General features: G+C 33.3%; 1 protein-coding gene across 1 annotated transcript in view; it reads left to right on the forward strand.

Annotated features, from left to right (window-relative positions):
- Positions 1-445: 445 nt before the first annotated feature.
- The window catches only part of LOC148602173 (scavenger receptor cysteine-rich type 1 protein M160-like), a 45269-nt gene continuing 25207 nt past the window's right edge, over positions 446-20507 (forward strand). Inside the window, exons 1-10 of the mRNA XM_088556459.1 lie at positions 446-706; positions 5196-5297; positions 7181-7328; positions 8146-8315; positions 9184-9331; positions 9989-10167; positions 13137-13284; positions 14774-14949; positions 16240-16387; positions 18235-18410. Of these exons, the coding sequence (XP_088412585.1) occupies positions 5204-5297; positions 7181-7328; positions 8146-8315; positions 9184-9331; positions 9989-10167; positions 13137-13284; positions 14774-14949; positions 16240-16387; positions 18235-18410 (1387 nt within the window). The 5' untranslated portion in view covers positions 446-706; positions 5196-5203. The remainder of the gene's footprint in view (positions 707-5195; positions 5298-7180; positions 7329-8145; positions 8316-9183; positions 9332-9988; positions 10168-13136; positions 13285-14773; positions 14950-16239; positions 16388-18234; positions 18411-20507) is intronic.

Consider the following 20507-nt stretch of genomic DNA (forward strand, 5'->3'; position numbering starts at 1 on the left):
TGAGATGGAGTTTATTGTAAAAGGGTGTCCGTCATTCCTTTGTTTCTTCCCTCTGTTAATCAGCGGGATATACCTCTTACTCCTCCTACAATTGAATTTAATGAAACCTTCACAATCTTACTATTACATATTCCCATTGCGACTTCTAATTATAGATTTTGATCCTGGTGGTTTTAGATATCAAAATATGGAATTGGTCATTTATGAATATGTGGACATTTAGGTACCATCTCTAATCCGTTTCAACTATTACACCTTTTTAATGAAATTTGGTGAAACTTGATCCCGAAAGCAGTAGTTTCAAATTAAAAGAATACTAGTATATTAGATGACGCAGTATGATATTCAACTACTCTTATAACAGTACTAGTACTAGTGTTATTGAAATAAAGTTGACATTGACTTGGCTCAAGTGCTTTGCACGATTTCCGTTGCGTGACGAGAAATATTAGTGGAAATTCCTTCCATTGTCATAATTTTATTTGCTAACTTGATATTCCTCAAGTGACCTCTTAATTTGCCAGCACTATATGTCTCTACATTGTTTTCATAACCCTAGGAGCTTTTGGAAGCCAAGGAAAATATATTGCAACTATCGGAAATACGATAAATCAGCATAAAATGCTCATTAATTTCGATTTTCTCGATTTATTAAGTTGTCCTTTTTAATATTCAGGACAGTTTGGAGCAAAAAAAACTTTCAACTGTAAGTATTTTCTTTTCTCGACAAACGTATATCGGGCTTCAAAAACATTAAATTTTCTAATCCATGCTGATTTCAAAGCAAAAATTAGCATCGACAATTTTATCATTTTCTAACCTCCCTCTTTATAATCCTTTTGTGTAATTTCCACTTCACAGAATATTTTTATACAGTGATTATTCTCAATTATTTGATCAGAAGAGGATTTAAAAGAAAATAATAAGTACCAAAATATTGGTCTTTCTTTCCAAGTTGGACACAAAAATCCACTAAAATACTTTACCAGCATATCAAATTATGAATTAGAAATGTATCAACATCTCTTTAGAAATAGAAGATCAGGAAATTGATGCACGACTTGCGGTTTGTATCCTTAGATTTATCAGACAATTCTTCAAACTGCTTGATAGATCGTCAAAATCTTAATTTAAATACATTTAAAATAGTCCTTTTCATTTCCATTACATTGATTATATTCTTTTGATTACTGTCCGAATCCTGGTTCCCTTGATTCCCCTTACGTATTTTACACCATTAAAAATCTGATCTATAATTGGCTTAAAAAGTTGAAGGGAAACTGAAATCAAGACAAGCTGAAACAGTCTTATTTTCATAATGGATAATTGATTGTCATCAACTGATTTGTACTGTATGACTGTTAATTCTAATGTTTATCCAGATCTTGCCGTAACTACAGAGACTTTTTGTATAGCGCTAGACTTCTTTCAATTAGGCTTCTGGAACAGGGTTATATTGCTACAAGATTTAAGTCATCATCTGGTCGTCTTGCTGTCTTACCACCCCCTTGACACGTATGCTATGTACTCATAATTAATATATTGGCCCTCTTTATCGCTTAACTTTGACATTTTGACGAACACTTTTATGATGAAAGTTAACACATTTTAGAAGCTAAAATTGGCAATCCCATACACTCTCTGGGATAAATATGTTTGTGTTATTCCTATGGAAATAATTGAAAAATGAGAAAATTACTTCAATTAATAAGCTATTTCTCTTTTGAATAAAGGTTAATTTCGTATTTATAACGTTTTGACATGAAACAATATTGTGAAATGTTTTCACCATTTGAGTTGTTTTAAAATAAACTCAGTTAAAGAGCAACTATCGTCAAGCTGGTACTTAACCGATCACATCAGGATATTACAGAATATTAATTCTTTTTTTTATTATTTAAGACTAATCAAGGGAAACAAGATTCTTGCGGAAATCAAAAGAATGTAATCATTACGAAATCACAGCCATACATTACAAATTTCAAAACAGGGCGTCAATACAGGGCCATTATGAACAAAATCAAAATGGCACACATTTCTTAAAATAAGTGACAACTTTCAATAACAGTGACCTAATAATTCAATTTATTAGTTTAGGATATTAAAAGTTGCTGAAAGATGGTACTGGGCCTAAGTATATTGAATTGGAGGGGGATTATTGGAAAGGGCAACAAAAATGAAATCTCGAAGCAGGAGCACATACTTTTCTATATACATGTAGAAATGCTAAAGAAAAAAGGGGACTTTCGTGTTTTAGTGATTTTCAAAGACGAAATGTGCAGTCAAATCTCATTGTTTTGCACGAATCCTGGTGTTGAAATTAATCTTCAAAGTAAATTTCTTTTCTCTTTATACTCGACTACCTTGTCCGCTCCTCTGTCAACACGACATTTGAAAATAGCTTGATCCTATATCAAAATGCACTTAAAGACCAGTTTTTACGTAAAAAATTGCCAAAATATTTGTTAGTTTTTTTTATTATTTAAATTTCTCGCGTCACATACTAGGACAGTATCAATAAACCTAATAACAATGACGGAAACAACCCAAATATTCGGTAAATTATGGATATCTGAAAAGTCATGGTTTTTGTCGGGTATCGGGCGACAGGTCACGTGATTGATTAGCTCATGAATATTCATTTTTGGTGATCGCAATTTCTACATATAAATTATTAGGTATGTTTAATCTTGTACTTGTCTATAAATTTACGATTTTGTTTTGTTTTTTTTTTTGGGGGGGGGATGATTATTGTAAAAGACAACCGAACCTTCATGATTTATTTTCATAAATATTTGATTCATCGAGATAATTAATGTGAAATCATATGTATTGATAATAGATTCAGACTATATCCTGAAATAAAGTTGGTTAATAAATGTATCAATGCATGGCCTTTTCCATATTGGCCCTGTAACATGCCCTTGGTATTAATAATAGACTCTGATGGCTGTAATGGCCCTCGGCGTTGCATCGGTCCATTACAGTCATCCTTTATACCTCGGGCATGTTACAGGGCCAATATGGAAAAGGTCACACATTAATACTATATTACAAAATATCCATCAAAACATTAGGAGTGATCATGACTTGCGACCTTCTTTTAAATGAAATTGACGTCACGAACTAAAAGTGTGTAGTCACATTAGACAAATGTAGGCCGGAAAAAAATACTTGTTTAAAAATGTATAGAATAACTGACAAACATAATAATAGTTACTTCCAATTTCGATATCAACTCTATTACGTGGGAAATCTCAACTCGCACTCTCGCGCTCGTCGAGATGTTGCATATGGTATTGTCAGTTTTAAAATTGAAAGTAACTAGTACGCTCCCGAAGGGAGTGTTTATGGTTTTCATTATCAATTTGGTTCTGTATACTTATGGCAAGAACAAGCATCAATATCTGATTTGTACCGGCATTTTCAGGAGCTGAAAAACAGTATAATGGCAGCTTCATTTACGTATACTTGTAAGCCAAACCAGTCTCGGAAAATATTTGCTAGTTTCGATAATTAAATACAAATCAAATCATAGATTTTCCAACATAGGGTTGGTATTATAGTCTGCAGTATGGCGTCCAGATGTTTACGAAAATAACGTAATCAATAGTTCCCATAATTATCGGGTCATAAAAATTGTGAAACGAAACAAAAATAATCGATAAAAGAAAGAAACGAATCAATTCGATAAAATGAATCAAATCGTTATAAAAACATAATTTAACTATACAAAATGGAACAGAATGAAGCAAAACTAAATGCAACAAAAGAAATCTTTGAAGACCTTTCGCAAATATAAGAACCTTAATGTTAACCAGTGCCGGACAATTCGACCCAAAGACATTTCGGACCATGACAACCAATAATTCCTTATTAATGTCGGACATTTCGCTCAATAGACATATCAGACCACGACAATCAGTATAATGCTTTAGGACAAATACATATCATTACAAAGTTTGCCGTACTTGAAGGTTAGAAGTATAAAATATCAAATCAGAGCTGAAAAAAATTATTAAAGTTGTTTTAATTGATGTTTCTTCGGGAACGTTAAAAAGTTTCACCTTCATCATATTATTAACAAGAATGTGATAAAAAAACATGTAAATGTATAAATTGTAAACAATTAAACTTAAAAAGAGATTAGGAACAGATATGGTTAAGCGTCCAGGTGTCGAATTCTTAAAAAGTCGTAAGTGTGAAATTGGTCGTAAATTATGACTTCACAATACTATTTTAGATCAAATTGTAACGCCATTACTTGCGATCGAATTTTCTCTTATGATGTTTTGTGAATTCGACACGAGGAGTGATTTCTCCATACAACACAATATGGAAAAATTGAAAATAAAATTTACAAGTTGTCTTTCTTTTTGATATTTTTGGTTCGTATTTCCATTTGTGTCTGTAATCGATAAATAACGCATATCGATAGATAGGAATTTTTAACTCAGTCCGTGTGATTATGGAATATATAATCGATTCTTTAAGATGGTATTGAATTTGTTATTTGTGTACCGCTGTTTTTTTTTTTTTTTTTTTTTTTCAACCACTTCCATGGACATTGTTCAACTTTCGAAGATCATATATATTGAGCCAACAAAATAATGTTTTGGCATTTATTTGTCAATGTATTTCCTTTCATCTGTGGCAACATCCCTTCAGCACTTTGCCTATGGAGTGTTCATATCACAACTCGTACGTTATGCAAGAGCTTGACTTTTTGTATCGCGCTAGACTTCTAACATGTAGGCTTCTGGAACAGGGTCATGTTGCTACCAGATTGAAGTCATCACTCTAGACGTTTTTTGGTCGTCATTATGAACTCGTGGATCGATACCGTGTATCCGTCTGCACCATGAAAACTGATTTGTTCAACGTGTCGAACAAAGTTTTCCTTTCCTCATTCGACTACCACGGAATTGACTTTTTATCAACAACTCGGCGTGTGTTTCTAGGAAAGCAGAGGACGCTTACCCTACCGGTGCACCTGGTCCATGTTCCTAGTTTTCAGTGGAGTCCGAGTTACTCATTTACTTTTGTTAGTTTGTATTTATGATTTTAGTTACTTTATGTTCTTTGTTGTGTATGTCTGTTTTCCATGTCTGGACTTTGTCCCTGGATAACATTCTTATGATTACGGCTAGGATCTTGGTTCCCTTGATTACTCTCGTATTTCTTTATTTTTGAAGGTTTGACGATGCGGCGCAACTCCGAATTAGTATTTCTTTATATAGTAATGGTTGTTGTCTTGACAACGTTTCAAATTAAAACAGTCAAGTGTTCCAATGAAGGTAATGTGTACATTTTTACGTTATTTTGGTAAGACGTTCTCATGGTTAATTCTTTGAAAAGAGTATACGAACATTTAAATGCAGACTTAACATTTCTTCCAGTGTGTGAAAGATTTGCTTTTAGTTTACAAAAATAGAGCGTGTTTACTGACAAGACAAATATAATCCCTCACTGGTATTAAATTGATAAACAAAAGTACGAATTTCGGGAAGCCTACTAATTGTGCATTGATGTCTATTAATTTGCTGTCCACTAAGTGTCGGAGACTTTATGTTTGTACTCCTCTTACTTTAATTAATTTTCTAGTGGTCCAGAACTCCCAAACAAAATGCCCAATTGCTGCCATTTTTGTCAAAATGGTCACCAGACTGAGAGTTTCATTTGTTTACTTATTACAATGTGAACTCGTATATCTCCAAAACTGTTCAGATATTCAGCTAAAGGGTCTAAAAAATGCGTGTCTTTAAGACGACTGTTTTTTTTTCAACATAGCAGTCAACGCGATCGATCGGAAATGTATATTTTTATGTCAGATTACGATGAAAATTAATATTTAGATTTTAGATAAACCGTCCAGATTAATAGTTTATGGCGCAATTGACAATTTGAACTTATTATCGATCTAATTTTTTTTTTTAAATTATAAAATAGGCCACCCCTTTGAACATATCGTTTCCTTAAAAGATACATCTAAAATGAATAAACACGGAAACAGGAGGCGACTTCTACACGTTTCAGAAAAAGGCAGCTATTTTGAAACAGGAGCCAAAAATTTAACAAAATATTATTTAAAACTTGGTAGCTAGTATTTTGGGATTCGCTGAGGTGGTAGAGTTTAACAAACCAACACCATTATGCAAACCAAAAGGGAAACGATATGTTGTCCGTTGCTGTAGCAACCGGTTTTCCCGCCAATTTTGCCCCATTTTGAACGAAATTTGGTTTTCAGGCTAAAAATGTCATGCCGATTCCAAGTTGTGCATTTTTTACACGATTCGAAATTTGGTTTGGCATGACGACTGATTAAGACGAAATGTGGATTATAATTAGAAAATGACCTGTCGAATAAAACGTTTTGAGGTTTCGGGATTGTTTAAGGGTGACCAAAAGGGTGGGTTTTGAGATACCTTTATGGTCCTAAAGATCATCATCATCTCTTGTTGCTATTACGATGATCCAAGTATGAATACTGCAGAAGTTAGTAAAATCTTGTCAGACCAGTTTCTCAAATTTAACGTTGCTTAGAGAGTTAATTAACTGCAATGTACATCTTTTCTATACCATTACATTCTCTATGTGCACATCTCATCGGCACATTATTTAATCTCGACACTGTGAAACAAGCCAGGTTTCACCGACTTCCTGATCCTTACAGAGACTGACACTTAATGACTGCATGTTTTCGTATTTTTTGTATAACTTCTTTCGTATGATTAGACATTAAGGATGTTCGCTGTTCTGTTTAAAGCCGTTTATTGCAATGTATTAACGATAGTCAACTAAACTTAAGGAAATAAATGGTTACTTTCATGTCCTTTAATACAAATTCTATGGATAAATTAAGTATTTTTTAATCCAACGCCTCTTTGAACAGAAGAAGATACGGCTGATGACTATCCCCGGTTTTTTTCGGTATGTATCACCCCCCTTTTCCACTAAAAAATAACAAGGAAAAAATGAGGCAACAGAAATATCCTGTTCCCTGTGATGTTTATGTTTTTTACTTTGTTTCTTTTTTTCTGGTTTTCAGAATTTCGAAGGAAGAAGTTATGTTACAAAATCAGACCACAGTTGTCCAGTGTATCGCTTTTAATTAAGATTAAAGTGAAAAATAACAGTTTAAATACATTCCGAAGTTTCGCTGATTTTATTTTTAATTTAGGGGAAGTCAGATTAGCAGAAAGTACAACATCTAAATTTTCAATCAAGGGCCGATTAGAGATATATCATAATGGAATATGGGGGACGGTATGTGATGATAGTTTTGGTAAGACAGAAGCAGGGGTTGTTTGTGGACAGCTTTGGGATAGGTAAATAATATTACTGTAAACATGGCATATGTAGAGTTAGATTTGTTATGTAGGCAAGAGATATATAATTACTGAACTAAGATTTACATTACAGTATATCTTGAATTTTGTTTTTGTTAGTAAACATGGCACTTCCTTGAATGTAATTCATTCATTTGGTTGTTACCTTTTATATAACTTTCTTGCATTACTGGTTATGTAGTATATCATCAGAAAAGTTTGACTTCGAGTAACTAGCATATGATCTTTTAAGGAATGACTTTTTTTCTTTTCGGTCTATGAGGAAATAACCTCAGTCACGTGATGCACACTAACATCACTCTCTTCACATCCTGTTTTTTCAAATTAAACTATATGACTGTATATACGTTATAACTATATGATTAACAAATTTAAGGGATATACAATTTGATTAACACATACGAATATAAATGAGTTAAGTCAGTCCCCAAGCAGAGAGGGTAATTGTATTCGAAAGCCTAACGCCTCTGCAAAACTCGGTGTTTAACTACACCCCCTTTAGGCAAATTAGTACAGTACAATTCATATTTGTTCTGATAGTGCTCATGTTCCATTAATATCTTCACATCCTGTTTAGCATAGTGTTATGCATTTGTATATTCGTCTGTTTTACGCAACACGATTCCGCAACACAGAGCCTTTATGCTAGCAGAGTGATATATAGTAAAGCATAAGGCGTTTTCATACATAAGAAATATATTTGATTTGTGTATAGCTCAAACTATTATTCAGAAAAAAAGCCGACAATAATTGAATAATGCACAAAATTTATATTCAGCGTTTTATAAATTTTCAGCGAAAATGTTGCAGATACTTACGAAGTAAGTGGTGGATCCGGTAGCATCTGGTTAGATAATTTAGAGTGCTCTGGTTTAGAGAACTCATTGATAGACTGTCGTCACTCGGGTTGGGGAATACACGATTGTAGCCACCATGAGGATGTTGGTATCATTTGCAGAAAAGAAGGTAAAATAGCTATCATGTGACACAGTATATTAGTGTTAATACCTGAACTACATATATCGTTGTTTTTCCAAAACAGATGTTTACGCCTAGATACAAATGTATAGTTCTTGGCGGAGATTACTCATACTTTGTAAAAATTCCACATCATCTTCCAAAAATACAGAGGAAGATGTTTACAAAATGCTCGATATTTTAATCGACAAAATATTTGTCCAGTGTGGTGGACGTGTTTTTCAGACACTGTGAGGTCAGCCTCATATATTGACCTACACGTCGATGGTAAGCGAAAACTGTTGACCAAATTTTTACGAGAAACGTGATGACTTTTCATTCAGAATTGTCAACTTTCCTTTCATCTGTGGCAACATCCCTTCAACTCCTGCGTTTTGAGTGTTCATATCACAACTCAAACGTTTTGCAAGTGCTTTCCGAAACTACGCAGACTTTTTGTATCGTGCTAGATTTCTAACATATAGACTGCTGGAAGAGGGTATTGTTACTACAAGATAGAAGTCATCACTACAGAAGTTTTATGGTCGTCATTATGAACTCATGCAGGATAAAAATTTAAAACTGATATGAAGGATCATTAAAATATTACTTGTTTACGGAAGTTATAGGTTTAACAAACGATTGATTTAGAGGTTTTGAATACGGCGAATCGGGAATCGGTTTGAGAGTATTATAGTTATTCATTGAAGAATATTGTATTATATGATTTATTTAAAAAAGCAATACTTTAAAGTTTGATGAAACATACAAAATTTACCCTTCAATTACCAGTTAACATCTTGGTTTTTAATACCGGCGTCTTTGCGTTATATAAGCAGTGCTAAAAAACCATTTGCCTGATATTCTGTATTTTTAGGTGCCGTTCGGCTATCTAGCGGAACAAAGTCTCCAACACATGTAGCAGGTAGATTGGAGATTTTACATAACAAAATTTGGGGGACAGTGTGTGCCAGTTTTTTTAATGATAAGATAGCAGCAGCGGTGTGTAGACATTTGGACTTGAAGTATGTCATTAGTTAGAAACAAAGTACACGTATTTATGTTATGTTGTCATTTTTAAATACTTTTCTTGTTATGAATTAGGCAAAATGTGTATCAGGTGTGGCTTATGTCGAAAAAACATTTTTTTATTGCATTATCTAAGCATTTATACCTCCAGAATAAGACTCCAGAAATAATCATCAAAGTGTTTGTAAAGTTTGATTTTTGATAATGATATGTCAAATTTAGTTGAAATGCACTATGGGAAAATGGCAAAAAACAATTCCGCTATTTTTGCTTATATAAGCAGTCAAAAATATCTACGTCACAGCTCCTTCAGGTTATATTTGATTACTTTTCTGTTGTTTTCTGGAATATATTTGAGGCAAAAAAGACAGAATTAAGAATTATGTTTTTGAACCCATTGCCTGATTCTTACATAGATGGTACTTAACTTTCATAAAATATTTTTCTTAATTATTGCAATCATTTAAAGATACCTGAGATTGATTTTTAAACTTTAAACACAAATTTAACGTAAACTTATATTTTATGCATTTTTTTTCACCGTTCACAACGTTTTAACACACATAAACGATTCTACAAATGTAAACCACAGTCGCTCATTGAACTCTACCGTATTGTTTTTATAATAATTACACGTTTACCATATGTTTAAGTTTCTCACATGCTGCTAGTTACATTACATCAACTCATGGATCTGGACAAATATGGCTAGGGCATGTGGTTTGTAATGGAACGGAGGAATACATCGGTGATTGTTTACATTCAGAATGGGGGCAACAAAACTGTACACACAACAGCGATGTAGCTATTAGTTGCTTCAACATATCAGAAGGTGATAATTGGTTTGTATCTATGGTTTGGTCGTTTTACGTGCGTACCATTCCGTATCACCTGACGTCACTCTCGGTTTTTGTGGTAGATCATTTTGCTAGTGATTTACTTTTTGTATGACGTCTTGTTACCCTTATCTTCTGTTTTTATGAGTAACCTTTTTATTCGGTTCGCTGCATTGTGTATGTAGATCGTCTCTGTTTCATGTGTTTAAGTTTAGACCATGTTTTGGATTTTAAAGTTTTTGAATCAACCTTATGCTGACGCTTCGATATTTATTTATTAGCTCACCTGGCCGAAGGATATGTGAGCTTTTGCCAACCCTTGGCGTCCGTCGTCTTCGTCCGTCGTCGTCATTAACAATTTTTCAAAACTCTTCTCCTCTGACACTACTTGACCAATTGGAACCAAACTTTATATCAATGTTCCTTTTTGTTTCCCTCATATGATTGGCCTGGAGATTTTTGACCCGTCAAAAACATGGCCGCCGTTACTAAAAATAGAACATAGGGAGTCAAACCGTGGTGTTTTGCATATATCTCCAAAACCATTAAGTTTAGTCAAATTTGGACAGGTTCAAAGTGTTGAGCATGATTTCATCTGTCTGTGGTCAAATTTTCATTTTAATTTGTGTAGCAATGTTGGAGTTATTGCCCCTTTTCCAAATTTCTTTTGCTATATTTAATGTTATTTCTTTCAAAAATCTTCTCGTGCACTACTTGACTAATTGGAACCAAATTCGATATGAATGTTTCTTAGGGTATCCTACATCTAAGTGATCCTGGGATTTATGATCTGTTCAAAAATATGGCTGCTGTAACTAAAATGAAACATAGGGGTCAGACAGTAGTTTGTTGCATATATCTTCAAAACCGTTAATTTAGCTTAATTCATTCAAGTGCTGAAAGGACCCTTATTATAAGGCCTTCAAAAGTCTTCAGGGATCAAAGTTGTCAGGCGACTCCTTGTAAGATTTATTGCCCTTGGACGATGAAAAACGACGTTTCTTTTAGTTTTCAGCCAATATCTTGAATTCTATAATAGATATAAAGAAACTGTCAATCACTGAAATGATACTTATAATAAGTCCTACCAAAGTCTTCTTGAGTCAAAATTGATGGACAACTCCTTGATAAATGTATAGCCCTTGAAAGACGAGAACGATTTAGGCTTCTTGGAGTCTCTTGTATTTTCAACGATCCTACAGAAAAAGATTTTATAACTGGTGAAAGTTGAATGTATTAACTCGCTTTATTTAATTGCAAAATCACCGAGGCTTGTTTGGAATGATATTTTGCGATATTCAACTTTTACTTGATACGAAATCTATAAAAGAGTGATTAAGTAGGCTTTATGAATATTATTTTGAATATTCCTCTCCATGCTTTAGTAGTAGTCTTTGTAAGAATCAAATAATATATGATATACCCCAAAAAATGCTACACATTTTTATTATTGTTATTCAGTTGCTTCATAGGTTTGTATGATGAAATGTATAATCATTTATTCCAATATGTCTGCTCTTATCTACATTGAAAATCAAACAGTTTCTATTGTACTGTAGTGCCTTTAGTGTCATCTCCCTGAATTTTGAAATCTACTGTACATTTTATTAAATTTTTATCTCCTCAAAACAAGGGTTATATGAAAAGCCATATGTAAGTTTTTGTTTAAAAGAACATATTAAATAAAATGATAAAAAATGAAAATATGTAGGCTTTCCAAACATGAAGCACATTTAGAATGATTCTTACCTGGAGGGATACTTAAATTGAATTCCTCTAAAAATAAAGCATTTATCTAACAAATATTTTAAAAATAACAAAAATGAACATGTATAAGACCTACAAATTCCTTTCGTTAAGGAGTAATCAAGAGAACCAAGGTTATAGTGGTAATCAAAAGAATATAATCCAGGGACAAAGACCAGACATGGAAAACAGACATACACAACAAAGAACATAAAGTAACTAAAATCATACATACAAAGTAACAAAAACAAATGAGCAAATCGGACTCAATTAAAAACTGGGAGCATGGACCAGGTGAACCGGTAGAGTAAGCGTCCTTTGCTTTTCTAGAAACACCTGCCGAGTTGCTCATAAAAAGTCAAGTCCGGGATAGACAAACGAGGAAAGGAAAACTGACACGTTGAATAAATCAGTTTTCATGATGCAGATTGATACACCATAACGATTTTCTTTCTTTCGGATCTGATCAGTTATAAAGTCAGCCTCATAAGAGTAAACGAATATGTCAGCAAGTAAAGGAGCACAATTTGTTCCAATTGGAATGCCGACCGTTTGTTGAAAAACACGTCCACCACACTGGACCAATATGTTGTGGATTAAAAATTCCAGCATTTTGTAAACATCTTCCTCTGTATTTTTGGAAGATTATTTGGAATTATTTCTTACAAAGTATGAGGAATCTCTACCAAGAACTATATATTTGAATCTAGGTGTACCATCTTTTTTGGAAAAACAACGATGTATAATGTTTTATAGTCGGGATTTTAACTAAGTATATGGAAAAGAAGCATACAGTGTTGAAAAAATCATAGGTTTTAGAGCTATTATATTCAGTCTTGGACTGATTGTCTTCAGAAGATCTTTCGAATTGTTCAGGATCAACATTGAATTAATACCACTACGGGAGTAACAAGTGTTGTGGTAGGACTGCAAACCCTCTTTGACAGTTGTGAGTATAGAAGTTAAAAGTTGTGAAAGAGGTTTGGTGGTACATTTTGCCGACCAAGCTATGAAACGTTGTTTGTATGGATTCTTGTGGAGTTTAGGAATCCAGTACATAGACGGTAAATCACAATCATCGTCCTTAGTAGAGAGACCAAAAGAGGATAGCACAGCTTTATGATTTTACACGATCTTTCCTTTGTTTAAAGATTATTTTGTTTATTTTAGTTGCATCTGTGTGTTTTATATTTCACCTTTCTATTTATCATACTGATAGAAATGGTACGGTTAAATGTAGACAGAAGGACGAATAACTCGACGTATGGTAGATTAGAAATTTATCAATTTGGAATCTGGGGAACAGTTTGTACTCACAACTTCAACTTTGCCGCTGCTGAAGTTGTTTGCAGGCAGCTTGGACAAAGGTAGATAGAAACTCAGTTTCTAATAACATGATTATATAAATTCTTGCCTATGTTTTTCAGTCAAATTTTTGATGTCTTTTACAGTCTAAATTATAAGAGGCCACGCCCTAAAAAACTCCTTTTTAATTTTTGGTGCGATTTTGAACAAAGAGTATTTTTCAATGAGATATGGATATTGGAAATAAGACTTTTTCAGGCAGAATATTTCCTTCTTTATAATGAAATGATGGTCATAATGTTAAGCTGAACTGGATGTTTTCATGATAAAATAGAGTTAAAGTAGTGAAGGAAGTGTGATGTTATTAATTACTTTATCTGTCAAATCAATCCTGTTAGATAGACCCTTCCGTGCTGTATTTCTGAGCACTCTCAGTTAATACTTCTTTGAGGTATGTAAATGCTAAGGGGAATATGGTATTAACCGAAAATCTAGAGATTGTAATACGTACAAAACATCATTAGTGAATGAGCAACACGGACTCAACTAAAATTGGAAGCATTGGCCAGGTGCACCGGTATGGTAAGCGTGCTGATATACCTTATAGCTCCCAATGTTCAACCAATTTTCATCGGGAAAGTTTTACTTTGTGAAAGTATTTCAAGAGAATGTCCAGAAGAAAATCACGAAAGGGTCTATTACTGCCATAAGAAACCAATGCATTATATATATAATTTCATTGGTATCCATATGGGTTTCCAAAGTCTAAAAAACACCTAATTGTAATTGTAGGGTTTACTTCTAGTGAAAAAAATTACAAAAACATACATGATTTGTAATTACAGTACAGTTAGGAAAAACAATGTTTAGAAATTGCATGGATAATTTCTGGTTGTGCAAATGTACATTTAAATTAACTACAATAAACGATCTCTCATTACTCCTCCATTGTTGAAATCATGAATCGATGAATTCTGGCTAGATTCGTTGAGGGTATATATACAAAATCTGGTGTTATTTGGTAAACAGACATAACGATAGACAGACTGACAGATCAGTTTGATTTGAGTTCCATTTACATACCATGGCATGAATAGACCTGACTTGAATATATCTAAAAATTACACTTTTCAATTATAAATTATAATTTAAGTGCCATAAAAACAAATTCAAATCGTCATACTTCGACAAATGCACGTAACTGCCTTTAGAATTCACTCTATATGAAGAGTAAATATGTCCCATCATTAGAAAGAAAAAAATATATAAACTCTCACTAATTTAAACTAAAGCTTTATTTGATGAAGAAATTCTAGAAGTTATCAATGGATTTATAAGAATCGTGTCATGTGACACACAAACACACACACTGTTTCGGGTTTCGTCAATATTGTTTTATTCTTTTAATTACTTCTTGTTTTTGTCAACCGTAGGGCAGTGGGTTTTTGCATTTTTTATTAACAGTGTCCATAATAAAAAAGAGAAAATAAGAGTCTTAGGTAATCGCTAAAAGTACACTGATAGTAAGATTTTATTGTTTGTGTTTTTTAGACAAAAGCATGTGCATTTGTATACACCAAGTCCCGGCAGTGGTGACATATGGTTAAGCAACATTGTTTGTAATGGATCAGAATCAACTTTGAGTGAATGCTCAACTTCTGACTCGGTACATCATGACTGCACACATAGTAATGACGTGGGTATTAGCTGCTTTAATGAAACAGAGGGTAATGTGATCTTAATCTAAAATAATTGAAATATACATTTTTTCAATATACTCAATAATTCCAAAAATAACATGACACTTTTTATAGTAAATCTACATGAACCATAATTCCAACGTCAATATGACTGCTTTTTTAGTTCACCTGATCAAAAGGCAATATGAGCTATTGCCATCACTTGGCGTTCGTCGTCGTCGTTAACAATTTTTCAAAACTTTTCTCCTCGGAAACTACTTGACCAATTGGAACCAAACTTGGTGTGAATGTTCCTTCGGATACCCTGCGTAGAACTAATGTAGGGATTTTTGATCGGTCGAAAAAAATGGCCGCTATTACTAAAAATAGAACATAGGGGTCAGACAGTAGTTTTTCGCATAAAAACGGTTAGGTTTAGCCAAATTTGGCAGGAGTGAAAGTGTTCAGCATGATGAGATCTATCTGTGGTCAAATTTTCATTTTAATCTATGACGCCATGTTGGATTTATTGCCCTTTTTCAACGTTTTTTACTATTTTTCATGTTAATTCTTTAAAAATGTTCTCCTCTGACACTACTTGACCAATTGGAACCAAACTTGGTATGGTTGTTCTTTGGGGTATTATGCATAGATCTATCGTGGGGATTTTTGATCTGTCGAAGAACATGGCTGCCCTTACTAAAATAGAGCATAGGGGTCAGACCTGTATTTTTTGCAAATGTCTCCTTAACCGATAGGTTTAGCAAATTATTTCTATTGCTGAAATGGCCTTTATCATAAGGCCTTCAACAGTCTTAAGGGATCAAAGATGTCAGATGACTCCTTGTAAGAGTTATTGCCCTTGAAAGATGAATTTTTACAATTTTCAGCCAATATCTTGGAAACTATAATGGATAGAAAGAAACTTTCTATCACTGAATTGATCCTTTTGAGAGTCCTATCAAAGTCTTTTCGAGTCAAAATTTTTGGACAAATCCTTGTTAAATTTATTGCCCTTAAAAGACAAACTTTAACAAGGTGAGCGATTCAGGCTCCTGGGGGCCTTTTGTCTTAGTTTTGTTTTTGATTATTTTCTATCAATGTGATCGAAGCTAGCCATCTATCTCAAGTTGTTTTTCAAAGTGGACTTTGTCTCCCATTCCAGTGTGTTTCAAAACCTCTACTAGAGGTTGATTATTACTCTCGGCTCCTGAAACATTTATAAATTCATTACAGCGTGTGCCTATTGAATCGTTTGTGCCTAGTCAGTGCATAAGTCATCTGCAATGAGGAATATATCATATAACATAGCCATATTGCGTTTTTCTTATTATACAGTTGAACTAAGATTACAATCAAAAATAAGAACTTCAGACTCGGTTTATGGCATACTCGAAATAAAATACAAAGGAATTTGGGGAACAGTGTGCAATAAGAAGTTCAACGAAGCAGCGGCGAAGGTTGTTTGCCTGCAACTTGGAGAAAAGTAAGTTCTATAAATTTAATGAAAAATTATAGTCTGCACAGAATATGCTTGTTCAGAAAATGTGTTATATCCAGGGAACAGTGTCTTGATTCTTATAGTGCAGAAGATAACGATGTCTGGATACAGCTCTAATAAAGATGTATACATTAACCGAATGTATAGCTTGGTACTGTACATGCTGTACTTGACTTAATTACAATATTTATTTTATCGAGACTATCAAATAAAATATACTGACACATATGCTGATTTGAATATTTTATTAAAAAAAATTGGAGGGTACGGAGATATCCAATTTCTGTCTATTTTGAGCGGTAAAGAAATAATTACGACTATTTTTTTTATCTGTTTTGTTTTATTTTTAACCACCCCCCAATATATTCCGGAAATTCGAAGTTTTTCTGCTGTCATTGGACATAGACTTCTTTCTCATCTCAACTGTCGAAATTCTACGTGCAATTACTCAATCTTAGAAGACCTAGAAACCAATTGATTTGGACTTGCTTTTACAGATAATACGACTGATTTAACAAACATTTTTGCAAATATTGTTACATGTATAGGTTTCGGCCCAGCCAAAGTGAAAAGCTTCATAAGTTTTTTACCTTTTGAATAGTTTATAGTACAATGTAAATGTTACAGTACACAAAAAACACTAATTCTTGGATTTAGGTGTGTAGATAATTAATGACAAAACAGCTATATTTTATTTTTTGTAAAAAATGTTTACTTTTTAGACATCAAAACTCGATGTTCAGGAAATCTTTATTTTAACAGAGTTTAATGCTATGGATTTCACCTACAAAATGTCAAATTTTCCGCAAATTCAATTATTATTGAGATATATATGTGCATCTGAATTTTATATTCCAAACAAATATAAGGGAGTTGTGCATTTATTTTAGACCTGAGAATAGTATTTCTCGATGCTGGATTTGCCTTCCGATTTAGTTATTTTAGGCTTGAGTGCTTCTTATATATCACTTAGTTTTGGATTCGTAACATTCTACGAATCTGATTGATGATTGGTTACTCCTTGAAAGAGTAATCAAGGAAACAAAGATTCCAGCGGAAATCAATGGAAACTAATCAAGAGACATAGAGCAGACGTGAAAAACAGACAAACACAACAAAGAACATTAAACAACCAAAATAGTACGTACAAAAAAAAATATTGAGCATCTTGAGCTTTTTCCAAATTGGGAAACGTTTATTCTTCCTTGCCACATCATTACATTATAATGCATTATTTTATCATTTTTTAAATTATAAATATTATTCCGATTCAAATTATCTCCCGATTCCTTATCCCTATTCCCCATTCCACTATTCCCCGTCCATGTGTAATATAAGGCATTGCACCATACCGTTTTTGGGGCTATTTGTGATACTGTAAATGCCATGAATATATCAGAAACTTCTGGTATCTCAGAATTAAGTATTTTATCGGAAAAGGATTTCACTTTTAGTGACATTTTTTAGTGTTATTTGAGCAGTTTGTTGAGAATTGTTTTTCATATAACAGCTCGATTTAATTTAATTTGAACATTTTGGCCGCTTGAAATTCGGCATCTGTCATGGCGGTCGTCTCTCTATGACGTCACTAATAGTGATGGAAAAGCAACGTTACAATTGCAATAACGCTACTTTCGACCAATTAACTTTTAAAGAAAAATGATATACAATCAAAAACAACCAGCATAACTATGGTATGATATCGCAAATATCTAGCCGTTTAAAAAGTTCATAGAGAAATAAATGTATATTTCACAAATATAGGTACGAAACCGCTTTAGGGTGGAAAACTTATACGGTAATGTGTTTTATCTCTTACATAATTGTTTTAGAACAAAAAATGCATCATTTTACTCACGAACTCGAGGCAGTGGGCACATATGGTTAAGTGGCCTGGTTTGTAACGGATCTGAATCCGTTTTAAGTGACTGCTCACATTCTGGATGGGGAAATAATAGTTGCAGTCACACCGATGATGTAAGCATCAGTTGCTTTAATGGAACAGAAGGTATTATAATCTTTATTAAAGGATTGCAAGCCAAATTGATAAATTAAGGATGTCCGTTGGAATAACAAGGATTTCAATCGGTTGTGAAATATGTTTTGAAATCTTTCATGCTAGTACAATATACGTAGAAAAAATAGATGGGTCAGTGTGTTCGTTTTTTCGATAAAAGCATTTGAATATTCGGCGTGAAAAGAATTCTCTAGATTTTACATAGGTTTTGTCTCAATATGTTTTATAACTGAAGATTTAACAAGGATATAAAAAAACAATTCCAAAAAACTTTAAAGGCCTTTTTTAATGAAATTATGAAAAAAAGTTCACAGGGCAAAGAAATATTAATGCTATAAAATGGATAAACCAGAGGAGTCCGGAAATCTGATATTATGACTGAATATGACCAGCGACCATCCTTAAATTGACATCTCCTTTCCCAATAAACTTTACCCTTTCCCCAATTTCCATAATGAACGTTAATACCTTTTGTATTTATTAAGTACGATTAAACCATTGTTGTGACATCAACCTATGGTTTTAACAGTGGATTCTTTTTACTAATCAACGGTGGACAAACAATAGGTTAAACTTTCCAAAAATATCTCTGTGAGTAGTATTTAGACGGTGTATACCATTGTTCGATTTATTAGTACCATTACCATTAGTTCAAAAAGAACTAACAGCAAAAATCAGTCATTTTATGAACGTTGACTTCTGATTGCATATCCACGAAGTTGGGTTACAGCTAGTCCTTTCGCCAGTTTGTTTATCACGAACTGGCATTTAACTGAACACTTCGAATGCTTCGTACTGATGACTTGCAATTTCAAGATCGATAATTCATTTAGACCGTGAGTGGTACATGTACATGTATGTGCGGTGCAGATGTTGGTCGGAAGAAAATCGTTAAGATATGATTTTTTGTTACTTGGGCATCTATTGCATGTACCCGAGACATCTTTCTACCGACCAGCGTGCTGGACAGAAATTCAAGAAAAAAATTATCGAATACAATTTATTATTTTATAGTTAATTTAATCATAAAAAAAGTAAACTTAAATTAATAACTTTTTCGAGAGAAACGATAATATTTTTTATTACGAAAAAAAAGTGCTTCGAAAACGACTCAGCTATCTGTCTCCCATTTTCGGTTTCTAAAATTAAAGACAAACAAGATGAAACTCAAGAATGGAAGTGTCGTTTTATCAAGTCAACTATTAGACTTTGTGTATACTATTTTCATAAAACCTCTGGAGGACATCAAAAGAACACAATCCATGGACAAAGACATGACAGGAAAAACAAACATACACAACATAAAATAATACGTACAAAGAAACAAAAGTAAATTAGCAACTCGGAATCCACTAAAAAAACTGGGATACACCGGGTGAGTAGAGTAACACAACAAAGAACATAACATAACCATGTAATACGTACAAAGAAATAAAAAGGATGCCTTCTCTGGCTGAAAAGACCATTATTATTATCATTATTGTTTATTATCAGAGGTAGACGTAGAAAATAATAGCAATGATCAGACCTATACTGCTATCACACTCTCAAAAGCAGAGATTGTGGAAAACCATAAATCTGTGCTATCCTCTTTTGGTCTCTCTACCAAGGACGATGATTGTGATTTACCGTCTATGTACTGGATTCCTAAACTCCACAAGAATCCATACAAACAACGTTTCATAGCTGGGTCGGCAAAATGTACCACCAAACCTCTTTCAAAACTTTTAACTTCTATACTCACAACTGTCAAAGAGGGTTTGCAGTCCTACCACAACACTTGTTACTCCCGTAGTGGTATTAATTCAATATGGATCCTGAAAAATTCGGAAGATCTTTTGGAGATAATCAATTCAAGATTATTATCTGAATATAATAGCATTAAAACCCATGATTTGTTTAACACTGTGTACTTCTATTCCCCATACTCAGTTAAAAATCCGACTTAAAAACATTATACATCGTTGTTTTTCCAAAAAAGATGGTACACCTAGATTCAAATATATAGTTCTTGGTAGAGATTCCTCATGTTATGTAAGAAATATTTCCAAATCATCTTCCAAATATACAGAGAAAGATATTTACAAA

The sequence above is a fragment of the Perna viridis genome, chromosome 12 (assembly GCF_037379345.1).
Source record: "Perna viridis isolate PV_CMFRI_1.1 ecotype Kerala chromosome 12, ASM3737934v1, whole genome shotgun sequence".
Classification (NCBI taxonomy): Eukaryota; Metazoa; Mollusca; class Bivalvia; order Mytilida; family Mytilidae; genus Perna; species Perna viridis.